The sequence below is a fragment of the Onychostruthus taczanowskii genome, unplaced genomic scaffold (genome assembly GCF_017590055.1).
Source record: "Onychostruthus taczanowskii isolate IOZ18803 unplaced genomic scaffold, ASM1759005v1 scaffold89, whole genome shotgun sequence".
Classification (NCBI taxonomy): domain Eukaryota; kingdom Metazoa; phylum Chordata; class Aves; order Passeriformes; family Passeridae; genus Onychostruthus; species Onychostruthus taczanowskii.
Genome location: NW_024506882.1, coordinates 920,833 through 939,930, shown reverse-complemented (window position 1 = coordinate 939,930; position 19,098 = coordinate 920,833). Strand labels below are relative to the sequence as shown.

Below are 19,098 nucleotides of genomic sequence, written 5' to 3'. Positions count from 1 at the left end.
CCAGTGGCAGAATAAACAGATGCTCCAAGTGGAATCCTGCCCATGCTCCTGTTGGCTGGAATTTAAGAGCTCAGTCTCCAGGAACACGGGTGCAAATGTGCCCCCCTTTCCCCACCACACACTGCAGGTGCCTCACTTGGAGCAGCAGCAAATGGAACAAGGGCTAAATGGTTAAATAAAATGGTTTTTAAAGTGTTTTTCAAAAGAAAAAACCCAGAGCAGCTTCTTCCCTGACATAGTTCTGAGTGCTTTCCTCTTTCTGGAAAAGATATACTACAAGATGTTAACTCCCCTCATAGCTGCCATCATTTCTTTATGACATATCCAATACTCCTCCAGACTTCCACGGAGGTGACACCACAGCACAGAGGCTCACTCTGTGCCACACACAACCACTTCAACAGCACGTGCCCTGGGCAGAGGGGTGAGCACCCCGTGTTCATTCCTGCTCACCCCAAACCCCTCGTGGATGTCCCAAACACAGCCAACACTTGTTTGATCTAAACTGGCCACATGCATTTTGGGTGCCCTTCAGATTAAGAGGCAGTTAATCCTCATTCTGCTTAGATTATCTTAATTGGCTCTTCATTTGAGCTACTTTGCCCTTGTCCTGGTTTCTGCAGTTATATTTATAAATACATATACTGTACCACTCTCTCCCTCCCTGGGCTGGCAGGTATCACCAGGACTGGTAATTATCAATAGGACTGACATGATTCATGCTTGGCCACAACTCCATTTCTACCCAAACATGTGCAGGCACTTTTTTCCCCTAAGAAAATAATATGTAAGTTGTTTTTAACAGAGAGAGACGAGTATGATGGACATCAAACGAATTTCGTGTTCTACCCCTGAAGAATTAAGTTTAATTAAACTCAATATTCCACGTGTGAGCAAAACCCAGATATTTCACCTCTAGAACTGATCAATATGGTCATTCATTTCCACATGGAAAAAGCATTATTACACCTGCTCCCAGTAATGTGTGCTCTTCTCCACATTTGCAACATTTTCTAGGAAATTCCTCCTGGGCACTTGTAAAAGCCCTTTTCTTTGTGGCCCAGACTCAGAGCTGCATCATTTAGAACAGCCTCAGGTCTGCCAGCCCATCACTCAGTGACCATGATGGGGATGATGGCACTGATCAAATGCTGACTCTCCAATCAATTATGATTTATTTAACCAGCTCACCTGGGCTGGGAGCCTCCCCAGGTCTATGAGCAGGAAGGAGAGCACAGGTTTCAATTACAGCACGCCAGGTTTAAATAACTGCTGCTGTTTTCTCATCAGAGAACCACTGCTAAAACACTGTTTTGGGGGTTTTTTGGGTTTTCCCAAAGCCAAGCCCTGGGCCCCTCAGTGCAGCTCCTCAAAGAGCAGCAGTGCCCTGGAGGGAAGGCAGGAGCAGCACCTGCACCCAGAAATAACTCTGGGAGGCTGCACTGCCAGACAAGTGCCAGAGTGGAATCTGATGCAATTTCACAGCAGATATTGAAACTGTCCATCAGATATTTCACCTGGTGCCTAGTGCTGGGGATTAACAGCACCACCTCCTGCTTTCAGCCCAGCTTGCTGGGGCAGAGCTCCAGCCAGACCCAAGGGCCCAAACTTGGCTCAGAGATGCCACCACAGCACACCCAAAATCATCTCCTTCCAGGGAATTCCTACATCTACATCCCCCCTGACTGGGGCTGAACCCAGGAATGCTCCAGGGATAAAAACCAAATAGGATTAACTCAATTTGTTAGGGATTTTATATAGCCTATTGCATTTGTACGAAATGAAAGCAGGGGTAAAACAAAATTGACTTCCTTGGGGTCTCAGAAAGGATATAGATCATTTCCACGGGTTTGGCTCAGTGGCAAAACTGACAAAGACACAAAAAAAAATTCACACACGTGTTGGAGGAGGGAACCTGAGTATTTTCATGTAACTTGGCACTCCCCAAACACAGCCCCTGAATGATGATTGATTTCACACATCTCCCCAGGCTGCGGGGCTACAGCACGAAGCCTCCTCAGCACTTCATCATCAGAGGAGGAAAGGAAATAAAACTGCACTTCAAACTTCTGCTGGGCTCTGATAGTGCCTTGGTGCCCACAAATCCTGCCTTAACATTTCCTCTTTTCATAAAACCCAGGTAGAAACCAGCATCTAATTTATAACAAAACCACTTCCACAAAGCATGTGGCTTGTTACAGACCACCTCAGAACTGACTTCCTGAGTGCAGCTCCTCTCTGGCAGGATGAAAACAGTGGCTGCTTTTTAAGCAACGATCAAATTTCTCAGTTTGTTTAAAAAAAAAAAAAAAAAGAAAGAAAAGCATGTGTGGGAGGGAGGAGAAATAATAAGAAGTGCTTTAGGCCATGAGGGACCCTTATATCCCAGATCCCTTGTGACATGCCAAAGCTGAAATTTAAAGGAACATTCATTATCCTCTGGCACATCACGGACATAACATGGAAACAGGACATGTGGAAGCAGTGGAATTTTAAAGCACAAGCACAGGGCAGAGGCGTGGAGGGGGCAGCTGCTGCTGCTGTCACAGAACAGCCCCCAAAAACTCTGCTTTTCCTCGTCCCAAAGCCACCAGGAGCTGCAAACAATGACGTGTTTGTTTATTGCTGGCTCTGTTTTGAGGAGATGAGGCGATCCAAATTAAGCAACTTCTGCCAAGGTGCCTGCAGATAACTCAGAAACAAGAACAGGATGAGCTCTGAGCTGTCCCACAGCAGGCCTGGAGCTTGGAGTGACTCTGGAAGGGAACACTGAGGGCAGCAGGAGGTAAAAAAAGCCATCACACATTCTCTGTTTTACTGCACATTACAAATGTTTAGGGAACTCCGGCTATTACAGACTACAATGTAAATAAGAGCCCAAATTTATCCCTTCATTTCATAAAACATAATCAATTCCCAAGTACTGAACTGGGAAATACAGTGCTGAAAAATGTGAAAGGCTAGCAATCTGTCAAACTGAAAAATGACTTTTCTGCAAAGCAAAGGCTTTAAGGACAGCCCATCCATGTCTCCATTGACCGTTAAATCTACATATCAATGTCCAACTGAGGTGACAATACAATCCAAACTCTCTGCCAAGGCTAAATTAACTAAGCTTTCACTTTCATACAGGCAGAATTCCTTGCACCTCCCGACTCTGGCCTTAGCCCCAGCTCCACACAGACCTCCAAATCCCCCCAAAATGAACCCATGGTGAGAAAACCACCTTTTCTCATGCTAACAACTTTATTGTAAAAACATCTTCAGAGGCCATACTCAGGTCTCAGGGAAAAGTAAACCACTGGAGTGCTTAATACCAGGGCAGTGCATTAACTCATTCACACCCAGACAGCCTGGCAAACAAGGAGGAGTTTCCTCTCCTGTTTTCCTGATTTATATTTTCACAGCTGTCAGGGAGGAAGCGGTTTATGCTGAAATCCTGAGCGTGGATCCCACTCCTTCCCTCCTGACACTGACAGCACAGGCACTGCACTACTCAGGTTATTTTTCCAAAGGTTAAACTGGCTGCTGTTTGCACCAGGGTCCATGTTGTAACGCAGGGCACGGTAGAACCAAAGGAGGAAATTCTCATTTTCACGTTTTGGTGTTCACAGCCTTAGCTCCTGGTGAGGCAGGCTGGGCCAGGTGTGAGGAGGCACCTCCTCTCTCCCACCTGACACTAAGTCAGGCTACAGAAGGAAGAGATGAGAAAGCTACACATTTTCAAAAGCTCAACAGGAGAAAAAAAAACCCATCTCAGAATTCAGATATTATTATTATTCCACTGGTCTGTTCTGTGTCTCACAGGAAATAACAAGTGATTGTACAAAACATTTCAAATCCACAGAGGTAATTCAGGAATCCTGTCTTGTCTCAAAGTTTCCATATTTTAAAAGCCATTCCTAAGGAAACAGCATATTCCAAGTGAAGCTGAAACGTGGCTATGATAGGTCTGAGGGACCTCGTAGCAAGACAGGGCAGAACACAAAACTCATGCATGCTGGTCTGGTCCAATTTCATCTGGAAATTTAAAATAAAAAACAAGTGCCAGGGCCCCCTTTCCATGAAAGTCACTTTAGGATTACTGTGAAAGGGAAATTGAAGAGCCAGTGCTCTCAGATTGAAAGTAAAACATCTGGGACCACCAGCAGCACTGACTGCTCCTCCAGCACTCTGAAACAGCAATATGGAAAAGTATTGTGTGTCCACAAAACTGCTTCACCCATCTCCTTCAAACATCACCATTCTGGCTCCAAAAAGGATAAATTGAAATTTGTGTTCTCTCCTACACAAGAAAATGTGATTTTTCTACAAGAACAGTCCAACATGGGCTGATCTAATAGCTCAGGACAACTGGAACATACCTTCACCAGAACTGTTCCCACCCTGCTGGAAGGACACAGTGGCCTTTTCATTCCCAGGACTGTTGCCACCACGACTCATTACAGTAAGAAGGTTTTTACTCAGAGTTCTGCTCCCATTACTGGGCCCAAAGGCGTTACCTGCAGCTCATTACCCCATCAATTAATGCCTGCACGCAATCATCAGGACCCATGAGCCACCAGGGCTTCAGCCTGCCTCGGCCCCACCGAGGGGGAAGCAGCAGCTGGGGCAGCCAAAGGGTTAAAATCCCATGTCAAACAGCAAGTCCTGGCTCTGGACCAGCAGGGACATGGGAACCAGGGCAGCTGAGCTATAAAGGCCTTATTGTAGCAGCCCACTGGATTGGAAATGACTTGTAGGCCTAATGAAACAAAACTTTGGCAGTAAAACAGAATGAAAGGAATGAGACAATAAAAGAGAGGAACAAAGGGAGCAGAGTTGTTTCAGCTTAGGAAAATAAGCTCACTTTGTTGTTGGGAAAAGCCAAAGCCGATTAGGATAAACCAATGACTAGGCATAAGTCTTCCAAACTAATTACACAGTTGGCCATGTGAAGTGTGATTGCACAAGGCTGGGCTGCTGCTGCAGGAGCTGTGCAGGGAGCAGCACCTGGGCACACCTGGGCACACTGAGCCCTGCCTGGGCACTGCTGCAGCCCCACGTGCAGGACATGCACGTCCTGAGAGCCCACAGCACCCACAGCTTTCCTCTGCTGCTCACAGGATTCCAGGTGAGGCTTGAGGAGTCTGCTGCTTTTTTTTTCCCCCTTTTTTAAACAATGCCTTAAATGCTCCAGCATGTCCCAGTCTCAGAGCTCCATGCTTCCTACCCCTCCAACAGCCAGAAGCAGGCAGATCTGCAGCCCCTGGCAGTACCATGGCCCCTCCAGAGGGGAGGAATGCCAGCCCCACTGAGATCCCTGGGTCTCCTCAGCTCCAACACTTCTCATTTAAATTCTTTTAAAGCCTGGTCTCAGCAGCTTTTCACACTCAGCACAAGGGCAATGCTGCAGAGCCCAGACAGGTCAACATGGACATTGGATTTATTTTGTTTGTAAGAATGTTTGAAACATCTTTGACTGAAACAGGAGAGGATCCAGCAAACAACTGTCAGGATCTGGAGTAACATAATGGTTTTTTTTCCTTCTTCTTCTGATTGTAAATGCTTATGGCTTAGTTTGGTACTCTCCCAGCTTAGCCTTCTCATGTCCTCCATGGATTCTGCTCCCTGAAATGACTGGAAGGAGAATCCTTCCCCTCCTCAGCACCCAGACCCTGCCAAGCCTCTCTGGGGAGCCCTACAACAACTGCAGGTGCCCAGCAGCTCTAGGCAGTCACAGGGCTGCTCACTGCACTCTTCTGTGCATGTTCTCTGACGGCTTTTGGCTTCACCCAGGTCATTTTTCCCAGTTTTCTTCCACAGCTTACAGAAGCTAAGGATGCCCACCTTCCCAAAAGGAAATTTGGGACTCCTGAGCTTTTAGGTAAAGAAAAAATAATCACTATGAGAAATCTTACAAGGGAGGTTTCAGGAATTGCCACATACTTTGGTGCTGTATCATCAGGCACTTCCGCTGGTGGGTCTACCAAAGCTTTTCCTTTTCTTGGAGACGAAGGTTCTGGCGCTGACTTTTCAAAAAGCTGCAGTTTCAAATCCAACCCTTTCCCCCCTTCCTGCCAGCTCCAGTCACACGAGTGAGCCCACCTGGCCCCAAAGCTGGTGGCTGCTGTCCCCACGCCCTGTGCTCTGAGAGCTACCCCCAGGCACCAAGGCAGCCTCCCCTGGCTGCACTGCTGCCCTCCACAGCCAGCACAAACACGACTGCAGGAGCTGCAGAGGTCTGGAAGCAATTTTTTCCACGCTGATAAATAAGCTGAGCATTTCAAAGAGCAAATCACCTGAGATGCTCTTACCAAACAGGGCGGCTCCTCACACATTAATTGTGTAATGCAGTTTGCTTTGTTTTAAGAAAGATCTGAGCTTGATGGAGAGCCAGGCTGTGTGCTGAGCACAGGCCCTGCCTCACAGGGCTGGCTCCCAGCAAGGAAGTCCTGGAGGGGCAGGGAAGGGGGATGGACAAGGATTGACTCCTGTGAGGTCCTGCAGCCCCAGCCCTGGCTCCTGTATCTGAACACAGCATCCCACTGACCACAGCATGCTAACAACTCTTCTAACTCAGCTGCACCACAGCTCCCCATTTCCGAGGGTCACCGACCACCTCCTGACAAGCAGAGCCTGAGGAGGATCACCTCAAAACACCCTGAAACCAAAGTGTCCCAGCTGACAAAGAGCAGTGCACCACCTGCACCAAGGTCAGGTCACACAGCCAGGCAGCCTCTGCTCCAAACACCACCAGCTTCACACAGCCTGAACAAGCTGGAGCAGGGACTGTGACACTGGTCACCTGGGGTGACAGCACCAAGCCCTGCCAGCCTGACCCCTGCAGGAGCTCAGCCTCAGGGGACAACCCCAGCTCTGCTGACATGGCAATGGGCTCCTACCTTGATCCCAACTTGTGCAATTTCAGCTCCATACATTTTTTAGCCTGCAAAATTAAGGCACTTGAAGAAAAAAAACACTAGATTTTTCCAAAGTATTGCCTTTGGGAAGGCACACCTCTGCTAGGCTGTCTCAAGAATGGCAGAGCATGAAAGCAGAACCAAAGCATCCCGAATCCCCAGTCAGTCCTGAGACACAGCCTGGCTGCTGCATTCTCAGGGACTGTAAAATTGCAAGCATGAAACTACCAGATGGTGAAATTAAAAAGACTATATTAAGACAACATCCAGACAATATGCAAAGCACTTATATTGAAACTATTATTAACTTGAAAAATACAGGTTAGTGGAGTTCTGCAATTAGAAGTAACTACAGAAGAAACATCCAAAAGCTTGTGTAATCCTTTAATAAAAGGCTCAGCAGGCTGTAAACATCCTGCCGGAATCGAAGATTATTATTGAAAATAAAATGACTGGTTTGCAAAACAACTATCAATCCAGCACAGGAACCATTTATAAACTCGCCTCCTCAGCCCTCAACAAAATCCTGCCTGGCTCAGGCTTTTCAGGGCAGATAAAAGAAACATAAACCAACTACAAGGAATGGGAGCAGCTTTGCTCTGGGATACCCTGCTGCGTCCTCACGCAATCCTGCATCTGAAGCATCACTTGCTGCACTCCAAAGGACAGGAATGGAGCTGCTGCCTGGAACCCATGGAGCTGGAACCCACAAACAACTATCAATCCAGCACAGGAACCATTTATAAACTCGCCTCCTCAGCCCTCAACAAAATCCTGCCTGGCTCAGGCTTTTCAGGGCAGATAAAAGAAACATAAACCAACTACAAGGAATGGGAGCAGCTTTGCTCTGGGATACCCTGCTGCGTCCTCACGCAATCCTGCATCTGAAGCATCACCTGCTCCTCCAAAGGACAGGAATGGAGCTGCTGGCTGGAACCCATGGAGCTGGAACCCACGGAGCCCCGTGGCCAGCGGGGCTGGCACGAGGTGGTGCCACAAACTGCTCTCAGGGCAGGCAGCTCAGTGAGCTCGTCACCCACGGCACCCCTGAACAATTTCCAGAAGCCCTGGGGACCCAGGGAGCTCCACGGAAGCTCTCAGTGTCACTAAGCACCAGCCACAGCCTGGACAGTGGGGCTTGAGCTGTTTCATCAGAGCAAAGACTGTTCTGGCAAGGTTCAGACCTCCTTCTCTGCATAAACTTGTTTGTTTTGGGCTTTTGGTGAGGGGTTCTTTTGCTGGCTTTCTTTTTTTATTTTTCTTTTTTTTTTTTTTGGGTAGTTGTTTTTTATTTTTCAATGATGCCAGCATTCTACAGATACTTGCAAAAGGATTTTCTAGAAAGAAATTAAGTGGATATTCTAGTGACTTCCACATTACTCTTGCTTTTCACGTGGTTCCTTCAGGCATTTTCACAAATTAATGAGCTCTCCAATACGTCTACCTGCCCTTTTTGCCACTGGAATCGGGGCTAACAGAAGGCTGATTTTATGGAGAAGACAACTGTGTAATCATCCAGCTAAGGGTCACATTCTTCCTGAACAGACACAGATTCACCTCCCAGTGATGCTTTTTTCCTCAGTGGAAGTAAACAGCGTTGGCAATGTTGTACACACACAAGCAACAAACAGAAAAGGAATCCCAGAGGCTTCAAGAAATGACACGGAGAGGCAAAAACTTGGCCCTCCTTTGAGCTCAGTCCTCAATGCACTTTTGTTTTTCAAAACACACTTCAAAAAGAAAGGGAAGAAAGAATAACTATGCAGTGCTCACTTGGGCAGAACTTACCTTGCCAAACTGTTCAAAGTATTGCTTCACGTCTTCCACTACTGTATTAGCCGATAATCCACCTACAAATATTTTCTTTGTTCTTGTGACCATCTGTAAGAAATTACAAGACAAGCATATGGTTTAACCAGATTATTTCAAACAATATGTGGAAAAAAGAAATATTCTTCAGATCCCGTCCCTAACCCAGATAATGAGAATACTTCTTTACAAAAGCAATTTCAATTCAATTTGATTAGATACTTCTTTCTCTGTCTTGTTTTGTTTTTATTTGAGAGATGGCTGAGTAAAGGCTCTCAATAACAACTCTAGCCCCCGGATATTTTTTTTTAATAAATGATTTTTATTGTGCTTCTCAATGCAAATAAAAGTGGAAAAGGAGTCCAAGCATTGTATCTTCATAGCTACTGTCTCAAAGCAGAGGTGCCTTTGCCCCTCCTTTTCCTACAGACAGGCTGAATGCTCCTTGGCAGGCGAAGGCAATTACATCAAATCGAAGTGATGTGTTATTAAGTTTCCACGGGTCAGTTTAACAGGAACTTGCACCGCTACTTTTAAAGTAATCAAATGATGAAAGACAGCCAGAGCTGCCGACACAGCATCTGCAGCCACCAGAGCCCAGGCTGGTGGAACCCCCATCCCCAGGGCAGACAGCCCCTCCAGGAACCCCCAGGAACCTGCAGGACCAGCCAGGCACACAAACCCAGCCCGGCTTGGGGGGCTGATCCCAAAGCCTCGTGGGGTCCCCGGGAGCGAGGGCAGGGCCAGGACAACGCTGCCAGCCCCCTCTGAGCAGCCCTGCAGCTGCTGGAGTCAGCCCTGCCCAGCCCAGGGGAGCAGCCAACACCTCACAACACACCTGGGCACTGAGCTCTGCAAACTGGGGGAAAAGACTTCCAGAAAAAAGGGGAAAAGCCGCTAACTCCAGAGCCAGGACCTGCCGCTTGCACAGAGGCACAGGGATCAGCCTGCAGGGCTCATCACCTCCTGACTTTTTCACTAAAAACTCTGAAGATGCCTGTGGTGAGGCTCCTGAGGCCACGAGGACGGCGCAGAGCTGCTCCACGCCGAGGTCACCCTGTCACACCCACGGGCAAACCCCGGGGCTGGGGCACACACAGAGCCTGGAGCAGCCCCGAGCCCTCCCAGCACAGAACAAATGAATTGTCACTGCTGTCCCCACATCAGCCAGGGCAGACATCCCCTCAATCAGCTCCAACCACACCTTACACAGCCTCACTTCTTCTGTTTGGGTTTGTTTTTTTTTTTTTGAAGTTAGGAAGAAAAAGAGAGGAGGGAAAAAAAATGTGTAAAAATTCAATTATTTTTTTCCTGGCTGCAATCTAGGGCTCCAAAATTGAAGCCCAAGCATATATTTTTCTGTAGAAAATTGTCATTTACAAATAAAGAATTGGCTAAAGCCGACTTGTAACTAAAGGATTTTGCAGGGCTGTCAAGAGCCCTCTGCCTGCCAGCATCTGATTTAAGATCAGGCCAAGCTTCTGTTGTCATACAAAAGAGGGAGGAAAGCAATTATTCTAAAGCAGTATTTGAAATTATCATCATTTTTATATTTGACCAAGAAAGAGAAAAAGAGAGCTACTGCTTTTAGAAGCAAGATTGAAGGTTATAGGGAAAAAAAAAAAAGATCACTTTGTTTCAATAGCTTCAGTCAAAGAAAATATTGGTAATGACAAGCAAATTCACAACATTTTAATGCCTAGAGATGCGTTGCGAGCTGGGAAATGGTTTCAGAAATCAGCTCTTTGGTACCAGAGCGAAGCACAAAATTAAGTCTGCTGTTACAATCCACATTTCCCTGAAGAGAGTCTTCAATTGCTTTGCTCCCCGTTCCCCCAGCACCAGAACAGAACACGCACACCCTGACGTGCCTCTGCGGCAGGATTTGCTGCCTCCCCAGCACCGGGGCAGCACCGGGACAGCACCGGGCAGCACCGGGGCAGCACCGGGGCAGCACCGGGACAGCACGGGGCAGCACGGGGCAGCACGGGGCAGCACCGGGACAGCACGGGACAGCACGGGACAGCACGGCCTCACCTGGCCCAAAGCACGGAGCCTGGGCAGCTAGGAGGGAGGATGGGGACACGGGGAGCAATAGGGACATGGGGAGCTGGGACCAGGAGGGACATGGGCAATAAGGGACACAGGCAGCAGGGACACAGGCACAGGGACAAGGGAAGATGGGACATGGGCAGCAGGGACCAGGAGCAGCAGGGACATGGGCAGCAGGGACCAGGAGGGACATGGGCAATAAGGGACATGGGCAGCAGGAACACGGGCAGGTGGGACCAGGAGCAGCAGGGACACGGGCAGCAGGGACCAGGAGCAGGAGGGACATGGGCAATAGGGACATGGGCAGCAGGGACACGGGCAGGTGGCACCAGGAGCAGCCTGCTTCCCCTCGGGTGAAGGGGACACCCCTCACCACAGAGCCACCGTGGGGCTCAGCCCAGGCCAGCCCCTGCCCAGGAGCTGTCCTGCCCATTTCCCTCCCTGCCCTCTGCCAGGTGAGCTGTCCCCACACCTGGCACATCTGTGCTGCTGTGGCCTCCCCACTCTGCAGCATTAGACACCGTGTGGCACCGGGACACACGGCCTGGGCACCTGGGGCACACCCTGCCAGCCCAAACTCCTCCAGTGAAAGTCACTGAGCATCTTTGCCTTCTCCTGTGAGTAAATTCAGAATATTTCTGGGGGTTGCTGACAACGATGGTGTCACAGAAGCCCTGGTGGGCTTGGACCCTCTGCCAGCATCCCCAGCTGCCCTCTCCTGGGTGGAACAGCGGGCTTTGGGTAACAGGAGGCGATTTGTGTGAATCAATCACAAGCCCATGTTTTATTAAGGACTCCAGGAGGTCTGGGTCACTGTGAAACCACAATACCTGCAGCTCCGTGTCTCCGCATTCCGTTTGCAGTGTAACATATCCAGCCCTGGCTGCTGCAGGGCTCTGCAAGCCGTGGCACCAGACCCTTCTGCAGGGTTTGTGCACTGAAGGGGTCTCTCTCTGCCAGGAGAGGCAGATCCGGGCTGGCGTGAGGCCCTTTAATTGTGAGCATCACAGAACTGCTCTGTTTGTGTACGGTGCTGGTGCTGAGTTAATCAAAACACATGTGACTACTCCTGCGAGGAGGCATTCAAGGTTACATTCTCTTTACTGGCTCGGCTTTTGAAAAATATAATCGCCTTTGTGCTCTGAAACTGAGCAAACACTTCAGGAGGTGCACGAGCAGGAAGAAAACCTTCCCTGCTCCAGCCAGGCAAGGCTGCTGGGTTTATGGCATTTGGTGCAAGGTTATGGCTGTAATCAGATCAGTTTGGGGCGTATCAGGTAAATCTCCTCTACACAACAGGCTGAAGATGCAGCCTCTGGGAACCAAAGTCCCACTCCAACATGCCAATACAAACGTGAGCTAAACCCAGGCTACCCAATGAAATGAAGGAAGGTTGTGCAGAGCTGGGGGCTCCAGCTCTGAGCCCCTGAACACCCCTCACACTCACACACTAATGCTGCTCATCATCTTCTGCAGCTCTTCCTCCCCCACCAAAACTGTCTTATTATCCTGACTAGTAAAAATGAAAAAAAGAAGATTTTAAGCTCATGAAATATTTTGCAGGATTCCCAGAATTTCAAAATCTCAAGCAGTAAGTACCCACCATTCCTTCTAGATGAGTCAAGGCCCTGTCTACATGCAACAAAGAAGTCACATATTTAACTTCAGGGTAATGGCTTTTGGTGTCATTTCCCAACCATTCTCTACACAGCCTTTTAGCTGTCCTCCTGCCTCCAGTTTTAGTGCAGAGCTCCTGGCTCAGGATGGTGAGGGTGGAAAGGATGAGTGCTGGCACAGAGAGGAGCCCCAGTGTGCCACTGGCAGGCCACGCTGGGAAGTAAAATCCATGTAAAATCCCACAGCAGGAGACACAGACACACCCCCAGCACATGGAACACCCCAGAACCTGTGCTGAACCCTGCTCTGGCACTCCCCAGTGTGGAATTCATCACTTTGAGGCTTTGCATCCTCAACTTCTCAATACAGTGGAAGTGGACTAGAGTACTAATAGTGAATCTGCATCGCAAATTGCAGAAATTAGCATTAATTTCAGATTAAGTTAATTATGCATACGTAACTGTTTTCCAGAGCACTCTCCTCTTTTGTACAACAGCGTGTGCAGGGGTGCACGTGTATCCCAGCCTGCTCACCTCATCTGCAGCTTGGCATTCCATCATTTCTAGTGTATCCACCTTCTAAATAGGTTTGTAATTGGAAAAACCAGCTTTGGTATCTGTGCTGAACTGCATTTTATACCCCATTGTGCTGTACGTTCAAACTACAGCATTACTTCTAATTAAAAGCAACAATAATTCATGTAACGGGGAAGTGATCTTGTTAACAGAACTGCCAGCTTCTTTGGCAGAGCACACACCATAAGAATTCTCCAGGTTTTTTTTGTTTTCTGCCTCTGGGATCCCCCTAGGAAGTTCCAAAAAGCTATTAAAAACTCAACTGAAACGTGATGCAAAGACACGGGGGAAAAAAGGCAGTATTAAGTGAAAGCTGCCAACCTGTGTGTGCTCACAGAGAGCAGCCCAGAACCATCCTGTCTCCAGGTATTCCTGCACAGGTGAGGAGGAGCTGGGCACCGAGCTCCATCCCTGTCCCAGCTGCGCCGGGAGCGCGATCCCTGCGAAGGCAGCGCGGCCCCACGCGCCATGTACTGTCGAGTGTTGGACTGCAGCAAGACTTCAACAGGGCAAACACCTCGTGCCTGACCCCTGTGTAAGCTCATGGCATCCTGTGAGAGCTGCTTGAGCTACAGAAGGGACGTGGGAATGAAAGAGAACTGTAATCCCAACGACCAGCACACACTCCCAGCGGGAAATCAGCTCCCCTGATTTCTGGGAAAATACACAGGGCTTCTCTGCTCCCAACCCACTCAGAAACAAAACCTGGTCCCTGCTGTATTCCTGGATTTTGGCTGCCTTGGGTTCTGCTGTTACTGCTGGGAGGGTTTGCTGGTTGAGCATTTCCCTCCCTCGATGGCTGTGGCATCAGCAGGAGGCAGAACACACAAACTGATTTTGCCAAGACAGACTGAACTGGCAGCAATTGCCAAAGCCATCCTCGGCGTTTCACAAGCAAACCTGGCCAGGGGTGAAGCAAAGCCCTTCCTGGTCCACCTTCCCAACTGCTACTGGGTTTAACTCCCTGATTTGCCCCCCTGGGAGGACCAGCCCCTCATTCACTCACCCACAGGTACATTTAGGTGATGGCAGCCTGCATGGGCCACAGCCACCCCCAGGAAGGGGCTGCTCCCAAAAGAAGGGTTTGCTGCCAGGCAGGAGTGTCCCACACACCCCCAGGAAGGGGCTGTTCCCAAAAGAAGTGTTTGCTGCCCAGGCAGGAGCATCCCACACACCCCCAGGAAGGGGCTGTTCCCAAAAGAAGCGTTTGCTGCCCAGGCAGGAGCATCCCACACACCCCCCTGAGCCACCCTCAGCTCCCAGGCACAGCAACACCTTTACCTGCACCACCACAGAGCTCCCTGCATGGGAGATCCAAGCCTGAAAATTAGCCCCAGCTGTGAGAGCTCAGCAGGTCCTTTGAGCAAAATCTGCCTTCAAGCTTCATATCAAAAGATACAGTAAAATCCACCAGAGCCAGAGCTCCCCCCTCCAGAGCCCAGGAACAGCTCCTGGCCCCACAGCCTCACTGTAACCAGTTATATCACATCCCTGAGGGCTGCTCCCACCTCCTGTGCTCCAGTTAACTCTTTTACAGGTTACAGGAGCACAGGCAAGAGCAGGGCAGCAGAGCAAACCTATTTAAATCCCCCTGGTTGCTTCAGCTCCTCGTGCATGGTATGGCAGGAAGGTAACTCTAAATATTCACTGAGTGCAGACAACTTATCCAACCTGCCTGCCTGATTACTGTTCAGCAGTGCTTAAAAACTGCATTAATAACTTTAAACGAAGATAATTATTTTTAAATTAATACATCTCGGGGCCACAAATGGAGAGCACTGCCCAGTGTGACTGGGAGGGGGGATTTCTGCAATGCCCAAGTAATGAGGGACAAAGGCCCCACTGGGAAGCAATTAAGCCTCTGGTCCTCAATCTACAGGCTACTGGCAAAACTTCACCTTGTGCAGGCAGAGAGAGGGAGGGAGAAGAGGGAGGGGAAAAGGGGGAGATGGCATTCTGCCTTTGGAAGCTCTGCCAGCAGGTCTCAGTGGGAGCACAGATCAACTAACCATCACCATTGCATCAGTTCCTCACCCGTGTCACACCATCTTCCCGAAGGAAAAGCCTTGTGCCATGTCCAAAACACAACCAGGCAACCTTTGGCTGTCACAATTTTCTGTCCTTTTGGAGGACAATGCTCCCAAGGTCGATCTGTAGCACAGCTCCGAAGGTGAGGCAGGATGGATGAAGTGGGGAACCAACTCATCAGCTTCCCAAAGCACAGCCCAAGCCCTCATTTTTTAACCTGGATCAATGCAAGGAGAAGGCCCCTGGCTGTCCCTGCCCTCCCAGGCCAGGAGGGGTGTGCAGGACAGCAGTGAGAGGCACACTCCTGTGCACAGGGGCAGGAAGCTGGGCCGGCACAGACCTGCTGGCATCCCCAGCACGAGTGACAAAAGGCTCCTGGGAAGCTCAGGCAAAGTCCTGTAACTCAGTGCTCAACAAAACCCAGCTCACAGCCTGAACTGGAGAGGAGAAGCACTCTGCCAGAGTTTGTAAATTCTTCCAGCTCCGAACACTGAGGCCAGTCCAAAGAAATGTATTGCCTCTACAATGCAGAGAGCAGGACATAATTTAAATGCTTCTAAGTTAGTATCAACTAATTTTTCATGATAACCCTCTAAAATCAGTGATGGGAGCTCTCTGTTAAGATCCTAGATAATCTGCTAAAACAAGAGAAATTCACAGGAATAAGAAATGTGTGAAGCAATTTACCTCCTTCCCAACACACTCCAGATGATTTCTCTGAAAAGAACAAATGGAAACTTTAACCCCTAGCCTTGATTAATTTCATCTACATACTCTAGCTGCACATGGCAATCAGTTACTGATGAGCAGGTTTGACTTCATCTGCTGAGTCAAGCTCATGGAGCTGCAAGGCTCCGCACAAGGGTGAGCTCTCCCTCTGATGTGAGACCACTAAAATCCTGCAAAACGCCCAGATTTGCCTATTACTGCTGCTGAAACACTTTCACAGCTTTATGAAATGCTGTGTTTGCTTTCATCCTTTCCCCCCCACACAAATGGGCTGGTGAATTACAGGAATTGCAGCACTCCCAGCTCCAGCTCACAAAGGGAAGATGCTCCCCTTGCCAGGGAGGGAGCCCACCAGCCTTTATGAAACCAACACCGTTGCCACTCTAAAGCAGATCAAATAACCCTTGACTGGGAATAAAAGGGCCCTTGAGGAGAGGCACCACAAACGAGGAGTGGGAGCAAGGCAAGAGAAAACATCCATTTTTTTTCCAAAGGAAGGAAGCATCTCAGAGCTACAAGAGCTTGTCTCCCTGTGTGATGTTTACTCACTCAGTGACCACAGGGCAAGTCATTTCAGTCTCCACAGCCCTGACGTATCAAAGAGTCTTGGGAGAAGCTCAGCTGGAGACTGCAGGGCTCAGCATCTAAGCACACATTTGAACTCACAGCATTTGGGGAAGCCTCATTAGGTTGAGTGCGTTGCACAATCGAGTGCTGTGTGCCTTGATTTCCACAAAAAGAACAGAAATATATCCCCACAGCTCAATGGAGCCTGTGAGGTTTCACTCATTAAATGCCTAACCCGCTGAAAGTCTGATTTGAAGATGCTGGAATAGTGCAAGACATTGTTACTGACATTATTGTTATTAAAGGAAGAATAAAAAAATATTGTTCCTAGCTAGGAAGGCCATATCAAACTACCAAGCAAGAGATAAATCAGCCAAGGTCTCCAAAAGAAGACATTATTTCTCCTTTACTCCAACATCTTAATTAATGTGCATGACTTTGTACTAGAAATATATTTCTATAAATCCTCCTCTACAGAAAGCTTTGCTTTCAGAAGGGGAAAAGTAGCAGATAAAATACTGCCCATCAAAATGAACTCAAGTCTCTAGTAACATAACTAAATGTGTAATGTTACAGATGTTTTATGGCCACAATGTCGGATCCATTTAGATCATTTTTACAAACCCGGCAAGAAATCTCTCCCCAGCGCTGCAAACCACGCCACCAGGCCTGGGAACAATTGTTTATTCAAACAGAGATGCCACCAGGGAGCAACAGCATCTACCCACCAGGGCCTGGAGGGCTCATTTCTCAGGCACGTGCCACCAGAGCTGAGAGCCAGGGAGGGATGGCAGGCTGGAGGGAGCTGGGCACCACACAGGGGCCCTTCTGCTGCTGCCCACAGCTGGCACATCTCTGGTTTCTGCTCCTGGATGTCCTGCTGAGAACCAGGAGTGCAGACACACTGTGAAACCAGAGCGTGAAGCGCAGCCCAAGGTGCTGCCCAGGGTGCCACCAACACCAGCAGCGGGGACAGCAGGGACAAGCCAGGGTGCTCCTCCAACACACACCTGGGTACACAAGCAGAGCCATTCATGTGTCACACCAGCCCTGCCACCGGCCCATGCTGAAGTCACACTTTGTCTGGAGTTCTGCCCTCCGAGCCCATCAGCCAGTCATACCCAACATCAAAAGATTTATGACCCACAGTGCTAACGGCCCCACGCTGCTGTGGTTGTTAATTGTGACTAGCTTTGCCCTCAGAAGGGTAGGAGCCTAATAAATCAGTTATCTCCAGGAAGAATTTATTTAAAGCTGTTAACTCTGCAACCCCGAGCACTCGGCGGGAGGTTCAGCGAGAAGGGATGTGTTTGTGCTGGGTGTTTGGGGCAGGACACTCAGCAGCCAGGGGAAGGAAACCAGCTCTGAGCAACACCTTGATGGGTCAGGTTTGCCTGCCCACCACAGCAGGCCACCTCTCGTGCTCCTGTCTCACAGGGAGCTGTGCCAGGACAGCCAGCACTGTCACCACAGGCTCGCCACAGCAGCTCAGGGACTTCCCCAGACAGGAGGAAAATAAACCCACGCCAGCCTGAGGCACACGCTGGGAGCCCAGCCCCAGCCCCAGCAGGCACAGCCAGGCTCTGTGCTACCCACCAAGCTGGGAACAGCAGCAGCTGACCCCCAGGGTGCCCCAGCACAGCTCCTGCTCAAGGGGAGCAGCTCAGCACTGCTGTGAGGTGCTGGACTGGCTCACAGAACAACCCCAGCTACCATGGAGGGACTCATTCTTAGCTGATCTATAATACCAGGTCTCTAATAACAATGATGTTACTGAAAATAAACATTTGGCTGGATGTACACTCCTCCCCCATCTCTCCCAGCACAAGAACTCTGCCAGTATCAAAGCCTATCACAGCTCAATACACTCACAGACTTTCAAGTACCTAGATCATTACAACACTGCCAAAAATGTCACATAAAAAGGCCAAGTCACTGAGATGACTGGATTTCCAGGTCTGGCAGGACATGAAAAGCTGGGACAACTTCCCATGAACAGCCACTTGTGCAGAGTGACTCCAGCCAAGTGTGAGCACTGTTAACATCTGCCTGCTGCCCGCGCTCCGTGTCGGGAGCAGTGCAGCAGCAGCAGCACCTCTGCCAGCAGAGCAGGGCCCCTTCCAGAGCCAGGGGTGCTGTGGCACTGCAGGAACAAACCCAGCCCAGCCTGGCCCCAGCACTGCTGCCCACCTGGAGATTTTGTTCCTCCTGAGGGCTGCAAGAACTGTTCCTACAGTGGGAATTTTAGTTGAACTCCGGAAGCCCTGTGCCTTGACTTGGACAGACGGACACAGACTGAAACGTTTGTGAGGACCTATGAGCCATCACAGTGCTGTACACCAAAACAGCTCATGGAGGTTAACAACCAAACCCTTCATCCCACCTCTTCAGCCTCGTACCTTCAGCGTTGATATACAGCACGCAAGCGAGCTGTGCACACTGAACTACACACAGGAAACATTTGCCTTTTCCACGGAGACTGACTCACCAAAACAACCCCTCCACAAGCTGTACCTGCAGCCACATGGTGACAGCTGGCAAGCCATCCCAGCACCCACCAGAGACCTTCCCTGCCCCTTTCTGACAGTGAGCCTGCCACTCCTGCCAGCCCCCAAGGCAAGCATGCTGCCAGCTCTGGCAAGGTTTTGATGGGTCCTCTGCAGGAGGAAGGGGACAGGCTGCAGATTGGAAAATTTGAGGTTCTCCACGCAGCTGCAGCTCAGCAATCCTTCATCCACCGTTAAATCACAGACCACATGCTGAGAGTTAAAGACTTATACAGGACTCCAGGGACTAATAGAGGAATGATTTCAGCTTCT

General features: G+C 49.4%; 1 protein-coding gene across 24 annotated transcripts in view; it reads right to left on the bottom strand.

The window, feature by feature from the left end:
• Nucleotides 1-19,098, bottom strand: part of MSI2 (musashi RNA binding protein 2) — a 202,678-nt gene that overhangs the window by 123,296 nt on the left and 60,284 nt on the right. For all 24 annotated transcript variants that reach the window (XR_005954155.1, XR_005954156.1, XR_005954157.1 and 21 more), the window contains exon 6: nt 8,691-8,783. Coding sequence is in view for 20 of the 24 variants with exons in the window: in XM_041425294.1 (XP_041281228.1) it covers nt 8,691-8,783 (93 nt within the window). In the remaining 4 variants the exon portion in view is untranslated. The remainder of the gene's footprint in view (nt 1-8,690; nt 8,784-19,098) is intronic.